An 18394-nucleotide genomic window follows, 5' to 3' on the forward strand; every position below is an offset into this window, starting at 1 on the left:
CTCAAGTTAAGTACAAGTACCTCAAACATTGTACTTAAGTGCAGCACTCGAGTAAATGTACTCAGTTACTTTCCGTCACAAAGATTTTGTAATTTTAACAATATTTTCTCATAATCTTCATGAGAAAAGTTATAATCGTGATTATTTCAGACATGCGTCAGAATTCTGAGTTTTACACAAACGAGACGATTTTATAATTCTACGTTTGTTTCATTATGAGTCACAATGAACAGGGAACGTCTCACGTGAACTCAACATGTTTTACACGCGTGTTAGTTGTAGATTTCTCTGCAGACGGGTCCTCTGGGTAGAAAGTGTCGCAGTGAGTTGGTGCTGTTTGTTAGATGATGTATCGTCAGTGAATAATAACCTCTGTAAGACTTTTATATACAAAACATCTGTAGAATATCTTTATTTCTGTTATTATAGCAAACTGATGCTCGCTGTTGGTATTTACTGTTTGTCCTCTACAACTTTTTAATAAAATGTTAAGTTCCTGCACACACACTGCAGTTTATTTTGATTCAATCCCAGACTGACAGCGCCACGAGAACCGACACTTCGGATCCAAGTTGATGCCAAAATTCAGAAAACTTGCTGGTACTCGTTTTTCTCCAGTGCTGGAGGTATGCACGCTATGTTTTCTGATAATGTTAAATTATGAGCGTTGAAATCTGCAGTTACCGTTAGCAGTTAGCTGTTAGCAGCATTGAGTTACATTATGATGCGTTCAAGCTCTATTCAGTAAAAAATTGTATTGGGTGAAGGTAATTATAACCAAAGATGACGCATTACAAGAGCTGCCATTTGTTTGAAACAGTGACAAATGTGACGTATGATGTATAATATAATAATATAATATAATAATATAATATATATATATATATCTGTGACATGTGTGATGTAATATATAATAATATATAATATAATAAAATATATATATAATAATATATTATATTATATATCAGTCAAACAGTGACATGTGTGACTGATATATAATATAATAATATATATAATAATATATATTATAATATATAGATAATATATATATATATATATATATATATCTGTGACATGTGTGATGTAATATATAATATATAAAATAATAATATATATATATAATAATATATAATATTATAATATATAGATAATATATATATATATATCTGTGACATGTGTGATGTAATATATAATAATATATAATATATAAAATAATAATATAATAATATATATAATAATATATATAATAATATATAATATTATAATATATATATATATATATATATATCTGTGACATGTGTGATGTAATATATAATAATATATAATAATAATATATAATATATAAAATAATAATATATATATATATAATAATATATTATATATCAGTCACACATGTCACTGTGTGACTGACATATAATATAATAATATATTATGTATATATCAGTGACGTCTGGCTGATGTAATATATAATAATATATAATATAATAATATATAATATAGTTTGAGCAGGAAACCATGGAAACAACATGTTTTTGTCCCAAACATGAGTAATAGTAAAAGAAAAATAGTAAAAAGTGAAATTGAAGCTGAGATGATAGAAAGCAGGTGTTTAATGTGTGTGTGTTGGATACACACTTCATATATACTTACAGCAGTACACTTACTGAAGATGTGATCATAAAGACACGAGACAGGAAACTGAAGTACACTGAACAATCCTTTTCTTTATTCATTTTTTGTTATCATTTCAATATGTCTGTCAGGGTTTGTTTTTTTAAAGTTTTTATTTTAAATTAAAATTTTGACACACTTATAAAAGACAGCATCTGCATAGAGTTGTCATCTTAAAGATCCATGAAGAGAGAGGGGGGGGGGGAGAGAGAGAGAGAGAGACAGAGAAGGGGGAGAGAGTGGGGGGGAATACTGGCACGTCACATGAACTAAACAGAACAGCCAACAGCAGTACGAGAGAGGGGGAGGAGGGGGAGACAGGGCTGCAGGGGAGGGGGTTCTTCTTTAGAGGGTGAGGGAGGGGAGGGGGGGGACAGATCGCTTTTACATTACGCTACGCACACATACACACACACAAAAAAAACAGGACACAAGTTGCATTTCCGGTCAAAGTTGTGTCTGAAGAGCGATGGCCCTGTCCTCTTCTTTTGTTTTTTAAATTTTGGAAATATTTAGTTGTGTCTCGCCTGCCATTTCCCCCCGAGATGGTTTCTTTCTTTCTTATTTGCATCTGCGTTTTATTGGACTCCTTCTGTTAAACGGGTGATTTTGTTAATGGAGTTCCTGCACGAGGTCCGAGCTTCTCGGCCGGGGTCCTGCACGCCTCTGCATGATAAAGAAAGCCCTTTTGTTTCTCTGAATATTGCACTCTTCGTTAGGGTAGGCCTGTGTGAGGCGAGACCGACTCTGGGAGAACCGTGTTCCTCAAACCCATCGAAGGCGTGAAGGTGAGCTGAGCTACTTTCTGAAGTCTGAAGAAGTTCTTTCCTTTTCAGGACGCACAAGGAGCTTAAATCTGTTTGAGATCCAACTTCCTATTTGCACTTCGACGCCTTTGAGAAACTAGAGCTAAGACCTCCTGCAGGAACCGGGTGAGGACTAAGTGATGGAGCGAACAAGGAAGACTGTGGTGGTTTGAGGAGAAACACAGGGTGTGGTGCCGCTTTTCCCAGAAACACTTGAAGGCTAATGATCTCCGCCCGTCGACTTACAGTCTTCAGAATTACGACGTTGAGATGTTAGCGTTAAAATGTTCTTGAGAAATGGGACTCGGGTGTTTCTGTTGTTGTTGCTGTTAGCATGAAAACATTTGATCTTTTAAAAGCAACTCACAATGTTGGCTGGATAAGCAACAAGAACATCTAATATCATCGTAGAGCTGCTTACGCCAATCAGGTGACGTGTGCGCAGACTATTTCTCCGAATCTGGCTACTAACTGGCAGGACGAGTCTGGGGTTTTAATCAGGGGGGCACAGGCTAAACTCTGGGGTTCACGGTGGGTAAAGAGACCGAGCTTTAGGTGCGTTGTTTGGCTAGCTAGCTGTGGTTGAGAGACCTCGAGTCAGACAGAAAGAGAGAGAGAAACCCGCTAAGGGATCAGGGGCCGCGGGGTTAACGTTTCCAAATATGGAGGGAAGCACTTTCATCAGAGGAGCCAGTGGGTGGATCCTCTGGAGCTGCGGTGACGGGCGGATGTGCGGTTGTGGCTGAGTTTAAGCCGAAAATGTGTCCCGCCGATACACAAGATCTCTTCAGTCCCTTCTAGACGGATTCTGCCCTTTTTTAATTCTTTTTTTAGACGGAACTAAAGAGAGTGTAAAGAAAAACACGTCGTACGCTTCCTTTGTGATTTCAGCAGGCGGGCGTTACACGCAGCGTCTGAGCTGACATGGCGGACGAGGACGCTGGACGAGGTCTCTCTGCTGGCGTCTCTCACCCACATGGGAAGAATAGAAGGACTGTGGCAGGGCGGGGGGGCGGGCGTGAGGTCGGGCGATGTTTTAAGGGGGGGGGGGAGTGAAAGTGGCACAAAAGGACAGAGATCGAACTACGTGTCAACTTTGACGGGAATAGATATCTCAGTAGATTTATACATAGACATGCAAGTCATCTTTTCTCTCTTTGAAGTTATTTACAATAATTACATAACACAAAGAATCCAGTTTCAGTTTGACAAAATTGCGAGCATTCAATATTCAATATTACTACTTATTATTTATGATAACATAACTCCTTTTGTACTTCTTTAAATCATTGCTATTATAGAATCATAACCTCCTTTTTTAAAGTGTAGATGTTTGATCACTTTGTGTGAAGCCGGTCGTTCTCCCTCTGGGTTTTTGCAAATGTTTTACTGCATTTCTATTTGTCATTTATGGGAATAATAATGATAATAATGATAATAACAATGTTAAGTGTCTTTCTTACTTGCTATGGCAGAGACCATGTGGGTCTATCTTCATGCCCCCCACCCCAAAAAACACTGATTCAAAGCGAAATACTGTCCCGTACGACGGAGACATGTGGAGCGTCAAAGGAAATCATCGGAAGCAACAGTTAATATCAAGTTGCAGCTGACAAACAAACATGTTGTCCTCCAGAGCGGGGCACTGGGAACAGGTTTTGGTTTTTGAAAATGGTTTCAGGAAGACAAAAATCATCGTAGAGAAGAGTTTAATCGTCCGACGATGGAGGAACAAGAGAAGAAAGCTCGACTGACGTGAATCCTCGGTGTCTGTTGAGAACAAACCTGGAAGACAGACGGCAGAAACGACTGCATTGAGCCCGCACACGTTCGCCCAGTTACTTCCACACACAAGCTAATGTGGCTAACGGCTAGTCAATCTTTGGAGTCCTGGAACACAAACTCTCTCTGGATGATTTGTTCCTGCTTTCTGCACCCCGCTCTGACAGAAACTGTACACACAGAGCCACGTACACACAGTTATAGAAACGAAGTATGTTGATGTAAGATTTATATATTCTTGCCTATATATGTGACTTCAGTTGACTGCAGTCCTCTGTCACACACAGGAACATGCTCACTGGAGGTCTAGGGGCGTCAGCTGGACCAGATCGTTTGTCGGCCTCCAGTTGTTTCCCAGTCGCAGTAAAAGATCCATTATCTCTACTGCAAGTGCACAACAATTTGGAAGCAAATATGCACTTTACTATTAGAGAAGCTATTTCATTTACATCAATTTATTTGCAAATGATAGTGACAAACCGGTCGGGTGTTGTGCTCGTTGGGGAAAAACAGCCAATCAGGGTTTTTTGTCAGTCGGATTAAGATCGCTGTCCAGGATGTTGTAAAACAAAAACAACTCTTTATCTTTACTTTTAAATCCCAGAGTGCAGTTGAGGTAATGAGTCCATCAGCAGAAGATCATCAAGCAGCTGTCTGTTAGCTTGCGCTGCTTCCTTGTTATTTCTGTGGAAATTATTGTTGTTTGCAAAGCTTAACGCAAACTGTTCGGGACTGCTGGTCCGCTAACTGGCTAGCAAAACCTTGCAGGGAAGCATCGATCCTGTAGTGTGAACACAGAGACTGATAAACAAGCTGTACAGAAAATGACACCAAAATAACAAGAAATACAGCAATTAATAAATAGAATAAGAAAGCACCACCATTGTCTCCGTAAACGCCTCAAGTGGAGGAGAAACGTACATATGCTAACTCTTTAACAGATGATTATGCATACTACTTTTTCCACAAACTAACATCTACAGGTAAAAAGGAAAGGAAAGGGGTGTGGAGGCAGACATCATCGTTGTGGCGTGACCTAAGTCTAGAGTCGGTTTGATGGCGGACAGACCACCATGCAGTGGGGGCTGGTAGTGGCCGGGGGGGCTGGGCTGTTTTTTATATAGTTACGATAGCATCTGATGTTTTCTTTTATATCTTTTCACCATTAGTAAGAACATCTCCGTGTAAACTTGACTCGCGTTGTGCTCTTTGATATTAGTGGCGAACGTTTTGAGAACACATAAGGGGAGGGGGGCAAAAAACGCTTTGGTTTGAATTTGAGTAGATATATAATAATAACAGTGATCATGGCGTCCATGTATGTGTCTGATCTCTTCCCATTCGAACAAACAAATATGGATTCCATCAAACGGCTGCAACCCGTGGACCTGCTCCGAGCAAACAAACACACACATTCACACATTTATGCACCAATCTTGTTTCACTGAAGAGGAAGGGAGGCATGCTGCACACACACAGGGCCGGGCGAGGGCGACGGGAGGTCAGCCCCGCGGCGGTTTCTTAACATTAACGTTTGTGGGACAATTCCTCCACGAAAACACGAGACGAATGCAAACAGAGATCCGTTGTGGGGGTCACCTAGCGGGGTGGATTCGAGGTGGATGTCGGGGGGGAAGCAGGATGGCTGAAGTTGACGGCAGCGTATTTGAAAATTAGCCTTTCACATTTAAATATCAACCTGCTCCTTGAACGAAACACCTTAAAAATTGATCCAACCATGTTACAAACAAAGCTGAGAAGTGACAGCGACATGTGTTCAAAGGAAAGAGAACGCAGATTGAGTAGGAACAAGTAAAGTAGTTAGCGAACATGCTAACTAAAGACAGGTCCGATGAGCGGTAAAGTGCACAACATGGAGGGCAGGTTGGGGGTGGGCTACAAAAACACCATCATGCAAACTCCACAACACTTTTGCATGCCTTTTTTATTATTATTATTATCATCATCATCATTACACACAAAGGGTTGGGCGGGGGTCTGCTGGGGCGGGGAAGGTGCAGACTCCCGATCCTCAACGTCGTCTTTTTGTACAACCAAACAACTACAACACAACTGGGGGGGGACAGAAGGACAAGGGGGCAGAAAACTCAGACAAACTTCACGAGTTGTTAAATTAATGGTTTCCTGATATTTGTCTGTGTTTTCTTTCCCAAGAGGAGTGGCGGCAGGGCCTGATGGATGGCTGCCAGCCGGGAACTTTACAGAAAACACACAGACACACACACAAACAAACACACACACACACACACACGACACAGAAACATCAGTGTGAACAAGCTGGCTGGTGCTACGACCTCATCCTCACATTGCAAGACTACCGCAACAACCGTGACGTCCACCATCGACCATCGAGAACATGTGACCAAATCAAATATTGTGCGGCTGACGTTATGACGTAACTAGCAGGTGATGAACAACACTACGTGATTGGTGGAGGTAAAATGTTCTGACTGTGGAAACAACCAATAATTCAATCAATTCCCTCAATTCATGCCTAAAATGTTCAAAATGAAGCTCTAAAAGAGTCCAAAGACGTCTCGGAAATGGAAGTAAAACAAGTATACTTGTTTTACACGAGATCCAGGTGTCGACAGTGCTACAATCTAAAAAACACTTATAAAGACAAAGATAAAAACTGGGGGGGGGGGTGATTGCTAAGCTTTGGTGAACACAGAAGTTTTAAAAGTTTTGGTTTTGGGAAGTTAAAGAATAATATAAAAACTCCACTTCTCCAAACCTTGTTCTTTACTTCAACTAATAATACAGCATCAAGACATCTACAGCTAACAGCTATGAACTACTATGACTCCCAAGAAAACACACAATATACTCAACAAAGCAGGGACTACTTCCTCGGGTCTACACGTCGCCTTTGGCAGTCAGAAGTACCGTTAGCCGGGACAAAGCAGCTAACGTGGTGAACAACGTTAGCTCCGTGTCCAGAGCAGTAGAGTCTCAAAGTGACTTTTATTGATCAAAGAACCAGATATTTTCTAACACCATTCATCTTTTGAATCAGACTTTTGAAAAAGACTTTTACTTTACTTCAATTTGCAACTCTACAGCCTCGACATCGGGGTCAGAATCTACACACACTGAGCTAGCGAGCTAACACTTTTTAACTATAACAAACTGACTTTATTGCTTTGACACCAAGTGTAGTGTAGACTGATGTTGTGGAGTTTAAGGCGGTATATGTTACCCCGTCGGGGTCTTACCTACGTTCTCACGGCCCTTTGTTCTTGAGATAAACTAACATGTAAGGGCTATCCTCGCAGAAGACCAAAGGGAGATGGACTGTGGAGATATCAAAGTCTTAAGTCAAGAAAACGACTTTCCTGCAGATTTGAGCCGGGGAACATAAATACGCTCCCGGATCGTCCAGCGTAGGCCTCAACAGGGGCGGACGTATCTCTGTATCACAGAGCCTGAACTCGGGAAAACCTTACTACCTAAACCCCCCCGATCTAAAGCCAGAGTCACAACACTGTGCAGTAATTTCAACACACCCGTGTGTCCAGGTTGGGGCAACACACACGTTTACTTCTCAACACTGACCATGTTAACGGAACAAAACATGCTCGTACAAACTAACAAATGTAACGCACATGAATGCTGTCCCAATCTTCAAATATTACTCAGTTATAATCATTTCAAATTAGCATGTTATTTTCTATCATTTGTGTAAAAAAGAAGCAGAGTGAAAGTCTTGTGCAGACATACTGCTAACTGCTAAGTGAGTATTTTAATTTTTTTAATTTATTTTCTGCATATTGCTTGACATTTGTGAAGGAGCCAATGGTAAAGAACAATTCTTTACTTGTTCAGATTAAACTAGTTTGGCAAAATGATCTGATTAACTAGCTTCTAGCCTACCACCATCTCAGACAGACTGGAGCAAGTTTACAGTCCGGCCGCGCCGAACAGCGTGCGATGCATTTACATTGCTAATTACGTAGCTAGTAAGTGAAACTTGTGTTAAGGTTATTTTGTCAAACTACTATTTCCAAAGTCAAGAATGAACGTCCTTCTTTCGTCTCATTCTTTCCCAACACTGATCTGGACACACGGAAAATGTCTTTAACGTTAAACAAAATCTCCCACAAGCAGCTTCTACACGATCTATACGTAACACAAGCTAACGCTACAGCATGCTAATCGACCCAGTCTAACACTAGCACTGGCATGATATGTAACACGGGAAGGTGTGCATGTTCAGGGGGTTTCCAGTGTGTAAGATGGATATACGAGGTGTTCATGCATGTGTGTGAATGTGTGTGTGTGTCGCATATTCCACCTTCCACGGAGAAAAGCCTCTCCTGTTCAGTAGCACCTGTGCAACTCAGGCATTTAAATGGTATGATTCACATTTCACAATCCTCAAACACACTCAGGCGGATGGAGGGATGCAGGGAGGAAACAGGTGAATGCATCAAACCATACATACTAAACAGTAACCACTAAATGATGTCAGGCCGATAAGTCACGGGACTCGTCACGCACGCACTAAAACAGCAGCACCACGGAACAACGAAGCAACAAATGTTCCCCATTAAAAAAACAAAAACGCAACGATTTCACCACGACACTCAGGTAACCAGGGCACGCCAGCATCTATCTAGCATCCATCTCGTTTGTTGTCTGTTAGTTTTATTATGTTATGTTTTAGTTTATTTTTTACTTTTTAATATGTTCTCTTCATCTTTTAGAATCTTCCGGAAGAACAGTTGTGACAGCTCGGAGGCGTCACCTTCACTACGATAATTCTACAGCGATCGGTGCGATGAGCCTTTTGGTGCGTTAACGTGAACCCCTGATCCTCATTGGCTATCGTGGGTGGGGGAGGCGGGACAAGTCGTCTTCCTCTTATCTAAACTGCATAGATTGACCGTCCGTCTCCTCCCACCCTCCTGTAAACCCTCCATCACACGTTCACCTGTCAGTCAAACGTCACGTTTTATAATCAAATTCAGCAGGAACCCAGAGGCCCGCCCTCCCCCTGCTCTTTGGTTGGTTAGTGTGACAAGAAGAGGAGGCTGTTGTCGTGGAAACCTGCCACGTTACAATGACAACCCCCCCCCCCCACACACACGCACATTGTGTTTTCTAAACCAATCGGCTGGCTTTGGAAAACAGTTCCACGTGTCACGCTCGGTCCTCGTTGTGTTCTATAAATGGCGTGTGGCAGGTCGGGCGAGTCTAAGCTAATTGAATACTAGGCTGACTGAGGTGAATGACAGGAGTGAGCGACCAATGAGAGGTGGTCTAAAGAGCATGCTGAGCCAACGGCGTGGTCGGTCTCTCCCTCCCAGAAACAAGGGGACATAGTTGGTTCTACCAAAGCCGGCAGGTGCGTGTCCTCCGGGACGGCATTCCGAAACATACCAGCATTACTGGCGAACCTTCCGTTCCAGAACGCAGACAAAGTTCTGACGGAGCCGATAGGATTTGCCTCTTTTAGAATCGAACGTTCTCTACTAGGACAACACGAGCACATTTATTAAGAATGTGTTCGGTGAAGTTTCCAGAACCTCTGCTGACAAACACGTGTGAGAAACTAACAAACAAATGAAGGTCGGCTCTGGAACGCTTGTCCCGTGGAACTCGCACCCGGCGGCATGTTGCCGTCGCCATCCTCGGAGACTCCCGAAAAACCATAGAAACCTTTAAAAAATAAGAAAAAAAAGGCAAAACAAACAAACAAGCAAGTAAATGTCATATTATGGGTCATCGTCTTTTATAGGTAACCCAGGTGTCGCTTCATATGTTCATGTACATCTGTGATAAGTAGTGGGTTTCTTTGTACCTCTTCTTGTATGCGTTGTGTATTCTGTCAGCTATCATGATCTGTAATCATGTGATGGCGTTTTTATTGTGGTTTTTTTGTCTTTGTTTTTTGAACCCTACCCAACCCCATGGTGTTTCCTCTTATCTGTGATTGGATTGTTATCTCTTCCTAGCTGATTGGTTATCTGTCTTGCATTTGTGTTTCAAGTTTTTGCGTTATTGTCGTCGATGTTTCTTTTCTCCGCCGGCGGTCGGACGGTCGGTCGGAGTCGGTCGGAGTCGGTCGTCATGGCAGCAGGTGGCTTAGAAGCCGAGCGTACCGCCGATGGTTGACGCCAGGACCACGCCCAGGATGACGCAGCAGATGATGATCATGATCTTCTTCTGCAGGGCGACAGGAGACACACGCAGGACGGTAAACTCTCTGTGGCCGGATGTTTCGTACAGCAGTGTTTCCTAAATGGACACAGTTTGGATGTTTTTACCTTGCGGGCCTGGCTCTGGTATTTGACGGCCTTCTTGGTGTCGGACACGGCTCGCTCCACGTAGTCGACGGAGTGCTCTACGTTGTACTCAATTCTGTCAATCATCTCTCCCTAAAAACACACGTATACAGTTTAACATGCGATGTCCAAACCTTCCCATATACACTTTCCAACATCCCGTCACGTACCTGGCTCTCCACCAGCATGGCCATGTCCACGAACATGTCGTGCAGCTCGCGGATGCTGTTTTCCAGCTTGATGATCTCAGTGTGTCGGGTCTCGATCTCGTTCAGAGCCTGCTTGGTCATCTGAGAGTCCATTTTGATCTGAGAGGACGGGTTTAACACAAACATTATTTTACTCTGTTGCTTGAAATTAAAAGAAAAAGCAACTAAAACTAATTTAAAAAAGGATAATGCATAAATAAATATAATATACTTATGAGAGATAATAAAAGCACGGCAACCTTTGCAAAAAGATGTTACCTAAAGAAGCGCAAGTCCGTCAGAAAAACACTAAAAATAAAAACCTGTTGATATCAATAATAAAGTTTAAATTAAAAAGCTGTTTTTCTATAGATATTGTGATAATTTAATTTTCATTTAATATTTTTCCCATAATAATCTGGTGACAGCCGTATGTGCATGTACACGATTTACAAAATAAAAGCTTTGGGGTTCATATACGTACTTTTTGCCGTGTCAATCAGTTTGTGGTGTCGAGCTGAAAGTTCAGTTTGTGTAAAATGTGTTGTCGACCTTTGAACTCCAGTTTCTTCAGTTTTCTGGAGTCGAGTGGCATCAAAGTGTCCGCCTCACTTACCTGCCGGGGGGGGTAACTTAACACCGGCTGTAAACCTGCTTCCTGACCTCCATTGAGGAGCCCAGCGTGAAAAGTTTAGATTTCCAGCGCGGCGTTAAGTTACAGACCTGATCACAGCCATCAGGTCACGTGACGCTCCGCTCGGGCCAGAGGCGGAGTTGCACGTCTTTCAGCTTTAATTTGAAGGAGCCAACTTTAAGGTTGCTCCGTCAAAATAAGAGCTTCCCAGTGCATCCTCCTGTGGGTACATGCCATGTGGCAACGGCCGTGTTCACTTGATGTGTCAGCGCACCTCGTGGCGATTCTGCATCCCAGATAAGAATCATGAGGGGACGCAGAATGGCGCAGGTTAAAGAAAAGCTCAGGTGCGATGCTTACATCATCCGTGAAGATGGCCAGCTTGCCACTCTCCAACATGTCCTCTAGTTCTTCGTTGGTGGTGGTCCTCCCAGCTGCAGACAGAAAGCAGAGACACGACCTCCGTTTACGCTTCTTCTGGATCTCAGGTTTACACTTCTCACTATTGTTTTGTGTGTATCTTGTGTTTCTACTGCACGTACCTGTCGGTGACTGTGTTTTGTCTCCTGAGTATTTGTTGTGGAGTTTAGTGTATTTTAAATGCGATAAGGAGACGCACACGGATCTGAATGTGGACGCATCAGGTCACATTAGTAACTTTAGAGGAATCTCTTATTCTCGTCTCGTCTAGTAGCCAATAATATCAATGTAGTGTGTGAGTGTGTGTGTGTGTGTATGTGTGTGTGTGTATGTGTGTGTGTGTGTGTGTGTGTGTGTGAGTGTGTGTGTGTGTGTGAGTGTGTATCTGTAGGTACTGTATGTTATGTACATTGTGTAGTAAATTGTGTATACTGTGTGTACTGTGTTTATACAGTGTGTATACTGTGTGTACTCACTTATCTCCAGCTGTCTCTGGATGCGGTCCTTGCAGCGGTCGCGGTACTTGGACTGCGTGGTGTTGTACTCAGTCATCACCTCGACGAACTTACGTGACAGCGTCGAGTGCTGCAGGACGATGAGGACAAAAGAGTCAAAAGAAGACATTTAAAGATATCATCTGAGACACTGACACACAGAGACACTGAGACTCTGAGACAAAGAGACTATGAGACTATGAGACACTGAGACTCTGAGACTCTGAGACACTGAGACTCTAAGACACTGAGACACTGAGACTCTGAGACAAAGAGACTCTGAGACTCTGAGACTCTGAGACACTGAGACTCTGAGACTCTGAGACTCTGAGACACTGAGACTCTGAGACAAAGAGACTCTGAGACTCTGAGACTCTGAGACAAAGAGACTCTGAGACTCTGAGACTCTGAGACTCTGAGACACTGAGACAAAGAGACAAAGAGACTCTGAGACTCTGAGACTCTTAGACAAAGAGACTCTGAGACAAAGAGACTCTGAGACTCTGAGACTCTGAGACTCTGAGACAAAGAGACTCTGAGACTCTGAGACACTGAGACTCTGAGACTCTGAGACTCTGAGAAACTGAGACTCTGAGACTCTGAGACACTGAGACTCTGAGACAAAGAGACTCTGAGACTCTGAGACACTGAGACTCTGAGACACTGAGACTCTGAGACTCTGAGACACTGAGACTATGAGACTCTGAGACTCTGAGACACTGAGACTCTGAGATACAGAGACTCTGAGACACTGAGACTATGAGACTCTGCGACTCTGAGACACAGAGACTATGAGACACTGAGACACTGAGACACTGAGACTATGAGACTCTGAGACACTGAGACACTGAGACTATGAGACTCTGAGACTCTGAGACAAAGAGACTCTGAGACTCTGAGACACTGAGACTCTGAGATACAGAGACTATGAGACACTGAGACACTGAGACTATGAGACTCTGAGACTCTGAGACACTGAGACTCTGAGACTCTGAGACACTGAGACTATGAGACTCTGAGACTCTGAGACTATGAGACTATGAGACTCTGAGACACTGAGACTATGAGACTCTGAGACACTGAGACTCAGACTCTGAGACACTGAGACTATGAGACTCTGAGACTCTGAGACTCTGAGACAAAGAGACACTGAGATACAGAGACTATGAGACACAGAGACACTGAGATACAGAGACTATGAGACACAGAGACTCTGAGACACTGAGACTCTGAGACACTGAGACTATGAGATACAGAGACTATGAGATACAGAGACTATGAGACTATGAGACACTGAGACACTGAGACTCTGAGACACTGAGATACAGAGACTCTGAGACACTGAGACACTGAGACTATGAGATACAGAGACTATGAGATACAGAGACTATGAGACTATGAGACACTGAGACTCTGAGACACTGAGATACAGAGACTATGAGACACTGAGACTCTGAGACTCTAAGACACTGAGACTCTGAGACACTGAGACACTGAGACACTGAGACTATGAGATACAGAGACTATGAGATACAGAGACTATGAGACACTGAGACTCTGAGATACAGAGACTATGAGACACTGAGACACTGAGACTATGAGATACAGAGACTATGAGATACAGAGACTATGAGACACTGAGACTCTGAGACACTGAGACTCTGAGACACTGAGATACAGAGACACTGAGATACAGAGACTATGAGACACAGAGACTCTGAGACACTAAGACACTGAGACACAGACACTGAGACTATGAGATACAGAGACTATGAGATACAGAGACTATGAGACACTGAGACTCTGAGATACAGAGACTATGAGACACTGAGACTCTGAGACTGAGATACAGAGACTCTGAGACACTGAGACTCTGAGACACAGAGACTCTGAGACTATGAGATACAGAGACTATGAGATACAGAGACTATGAGACACTGAGACTCTGAGACACAGAGACTCTGAGACTATGAGATACAGAGACTATGAGATACAGAGACTATGAGATACAGAGACTCTGAGACACTGAGACTCTGAGACACAGAGACTCTGAGACTATGAGATACAGAGACTATGAGATACAGAGACTGAGACACTGAGACTCTGAGACACAGAAACTATGAGATACAGAGACTATGAGACACTGAGACTCTGAGACTCTGAGATACAGAGACTCTGAGACACTGAGACTATGAGATACAGAGACTATGAGATACAGAGACTATGAGACACTGAGACTCTGAGACTCTGAGATACAGAGACTCTGAGACACTGAGATACAGAGACTATGAGATACAGAGACTATGAGACACTGAGACTCTGAGACTCTGAGATACAGAGACTCTGAGACTCTGAGACACTGAGACTCTGAGACACTGAGACTATGAGATACAGAGACTATGAGATACAGAGACTATGAGACTCTGAGACTCTGAGACACTGAGACTCTGAGACACTGAGACACTGAGACTATGAGATACAGAGACTATGAGATACAGAGACTCTGAGACACTGAGACTCTGAGACACTGAGACTCTGAGACACTGAGACTCTGAGACTCTGAGACTATGAGACACTGAGACTCTGAGACACTGAGACTCTGAGACTCTGAGACTATGAGACACTGAGACTATGTGACTCTGAGACTCTGAGACACAGACTATGAGATACAGAGACTATGAGACACTGAGACTCTGAGACACTGAGACTCTGAGACACAGAGACACTGAGACTATGAGATACAGAGACTATGAGATACAGAGACTCTGAGACTATGAGACACTGAGACTATGAGATACAGAGACTATGAGATACAGAGACTCTGAGACTATGAGACACTGAGACTAATGAAATACACACAACACGACTTATCTTTAGTGTTTTGCGTCTCACCTGTGTCTTGCGGATCCTGAGGTCCGCTGATGATCTGTTGAGACCCTCTTCTTGCTCGATGCTCTGCTCGATTGCTGCAGGAAATCAAACAGGACATTTCAGTTGATGCTCTTATTGTGAAAACGTGGCCATGTTCACCCCGCCACAATAAAGCAACTGTATTGTATTTAAAGAGAGTCACATCATGTCACAAAGTACATTGTTATTATATTTAACCTTCCTTCTCCACTTAGTTTCTCCTCATTACACAAATACAATGAATCAAACAACAAAATAAGATTTGCATGGTAAAAAGAATCCTAATTGTACAATATTTTAACATGCTGTAATTTTACACATATTTATATGTAATTATAAGAAAGTATTATACACAAATTCATGAAAGAATTACAAAGATTATCTTATATTTGAATACATTCTGTAATGTTTAGTAATTTTAAGGTGTGTACTTTTTATATTCAAATTATGTAAGAAAACTGTGAAAACATTTTGAACATCTCGTTGTTTGTGTAATAATAATAACCAGAACATGTGTCGATGTCGAAAGCTTTAACTTTTTCGTGAAGTGTTTAAAACTTGAATGAAGTCTGTAGATAAAAAGCAAAAGTAGAAAAGTCTTTAAAGTGAGATTAAAGGAAACTCAATATTTAATAATGTGTAAAAGGCAGAAATACGAGTTGAAAACAAGCTTAAATTTGAACGGTTTCTGTACGAAGAAGGAATAATAACAGTGATTCACACTTATAATGATATAATTATAATAATTACATGTGTTGTTTAACCAGCCTCTTCCTCCATCAGCTGTATTATTATATGGAGCAGTTTAATATTGTGAGAGAAACTCCTGAGCTTTATATTATATATTATATTATATTATATTACATATTATATATTATATATTATATATTATATATTATATATTATATATTATATATTATCCATCCATTCATCCATCGTCTACCGCTTATCCGGGATCGGGTCGCGGGGGCAGCAGCTCCAGTAAGGAACCCCAATCTTCTCTTCTCCGGGCCACATCCTCCAGCTCCGACTGGGGGATCCTGAGGCATTCCCAGGCCAGAGAGGAGATATAATCTCTCCACCGAGTCCTGGGTCTTCCCCGGGGTCTCCTCCCAGCTGGACGTGCCTGGAACACCTCCCTAGGGAGGCGCCCAGGTGGCATCCTTACTAGATGCCCGAACCACCTCAACTGGCTCCTTTCAACGTAAAGGAGCAGCGGCTCTACCCCGAGTCTCTCACGGATGGCTGAGCTTCTCACCCTATCTCTAAGGGAGACACCAGCCACACGTCTGAGAAATCCCATTTCAGGCCACTTGTACCCGTAATCTCGTTCTTTCGGTCATGACCCAGCCTTCATGACCATAGGTGAGGGTAGGAACGAAGATCGACCGGTAGATTGAGAGCTTTGCCTTCTGGCTCAGCTCTCTTTTCGTCACAACGGTGCGGTAAAGTGACTGTAATACCGCCCCCGCTGCTCCGATTCTCCGGCCAATCTCTCACTCCATCGTCCCCTCACTCGCGAACAAGACCCCGAGGTACTTGGACTCCTTCACTTGGGGTAAGGGCTCATTCCCTACCCGGAGTAGGCAATCCACCGGTTTCCTGCTGAGAACCATGGCCTCAGATTTAGAGGTGCTGATCCCTGAGCCATAAGGATCACATCATCTGCAAAGAGCAGCGATGACATCCTCAGGTCACCGAACTGCAACCCCTCTCCTCCCCGACTACGCCTCGATATCCTGTCCATGAAAATCACGAACAGGCGTGTCAACCAAGACAACCCCTCAACACCCAAAGCCTTCAGCATTTCTGGACGGATCTCATCAACCCCTGCGGCTTTGCCACTGTGGAGTTGTTTGACTACCATCAGGGAAATTGACGATGATCCCCCATCAGCTTCCAGCTCTGCCTCTACCATAGAGGGCGTGTTAGTCGGATTCAGGAGTTCCTCAAAGTGCTCCTTCCACCGGCCGATAACCTTCTCAGTCGAAGCAGGGTCCCACCCTTGCTGTACACAGCTTGGATGGTTCCTCGCTTCCCCCTCCTGAGGTGCCGGATGGTTTTCCAGAAGCACCTTGGTGCCGACCGAAAGTCCTTCTCCATTGCTTCTCCGAACTTCTCCCACACATATTTGATATTATATATTATATTATAAAATGGACATGTCAAATCAAGCAATCTGATTGGTTCTTAGCCGTGATATAATGAGCGTATATCACAGGTAGAATTGTAGTTACTTTTCACAACAAGTCAGTATCCCTCCGCGTCTGAGAAAAAGCTACACCGTTACAGCTGTTAAATTACGTCCGTTAATTAATTGATTAAGTACAATTACACACCTAGTACAACCTTAGAGACTTGGTACACTGTTCTAAACAAGTCACCACGCAATACAAGTGTTGGGTTACATACCGTCTTGCTTCAATCAGCTGTATGTGTATTCGCTCAGAACAAAGGCGCTGTTTCGTGGGCTTCCGGGAGGGCCGTAAGTGAAGTTACCGTAATGAATCGATATATGATGTAAAGCGCAGAGTCTCAGCTTTCAGAAACCGTTGAAATCTTTTCGATTGCGCAAACTATGACATAATTACGGTAATCCAAAACTTTGCTTGCAATCGCCGACACATTCGGTGTTAAAGGGAAACAAACTTACAAAGCTTTACTCTGGAGGAGTGGATCCATCAGTGCCTCCAGAGAAGAAACCCTCAAAGAAAAGCCCCTACATGAAGAGCAGGTAGACCAAATAATCATCAACGTTGTCTATGTTCGCTAGCTGTTAGTGTTGTTGCATAGCAACCACCTCGCACTATGTTCTGTGCAGAAGGCAACAGAGGGACTATTTTATTTTGAACATCATTATTTAATAATAAAAACTATTTAAATTGGAGTGTGTATTTTTCTTTCATATTGCCACACTTGGTAACCGTTTTATAAAAGCAATAGCTTCAGACCGTGATATATGCTCATTATATCACAGTTAAGGGGGTGGTACCACGCCCCTTAACTGTGATATAATGAGCATATACCACGGCCTGTCGTGAGCTATTGATTATATTATATTATATTATATTATATTATATTATATTATTTTATATTATAGTATAGTATATTATATATATTATATTATATTGAATATTATATATTATATTATATATTATATATTATATAATATATTGTA

At 42.5% G+C, this 18394-nt stretch overlaps 1 protein-coding gene across 1 annotated transcript; it reads right to left on the bottom strand.

Annotated features, from left to right (window-relative positions):
* Window positions 1-1704: 1704 nt before the first annotated feature.
* Window positions 1705-17685, bottom strand: LOC115005088 (syntaxin-1B). The gene is made up of 7 exons (XM_029426885.1): window positions 17629-17685; window positions 15199-15272; window positions 12289-12397; window positions 11753-11826; window positions 10741-10878; window positions 10553-10663; window positions 1705-10451 (listed from the first exon to the last, which is right to left on the bottom strand). Exons 3-7 carry the CDS (start codon window positions 12362-12364, stop codon window positions 10371-10373), a joined length of 480 nt encoding a protein of 159 aa, XP_029282745.1. The 5' UTR covers window positions 12365-12397; window positions 15199-15272; window positions 17629-17685; the 3' UTR covers window positions 1705-10370.
* Window positions 17686-18394: the final 709 nt, after the last annotated feature.

This window comes from Cottoperca gobio, unplaced genomic scaffold (assembly GCF_900634415.1).
Source record: "Cottoperca gobio unplaced genomic scaffold, fCotGob3.1 fCotGob3_251arrow_ctg1, whole genome shotgun sequence".
Taxonomy (NCBI): domain Eukaryota; kingdom Metazoa; phylum Chordata; class Actinopteri; order Perciformes; family Bovichtidae; genus Cottoperca; species Cottoperca gobio.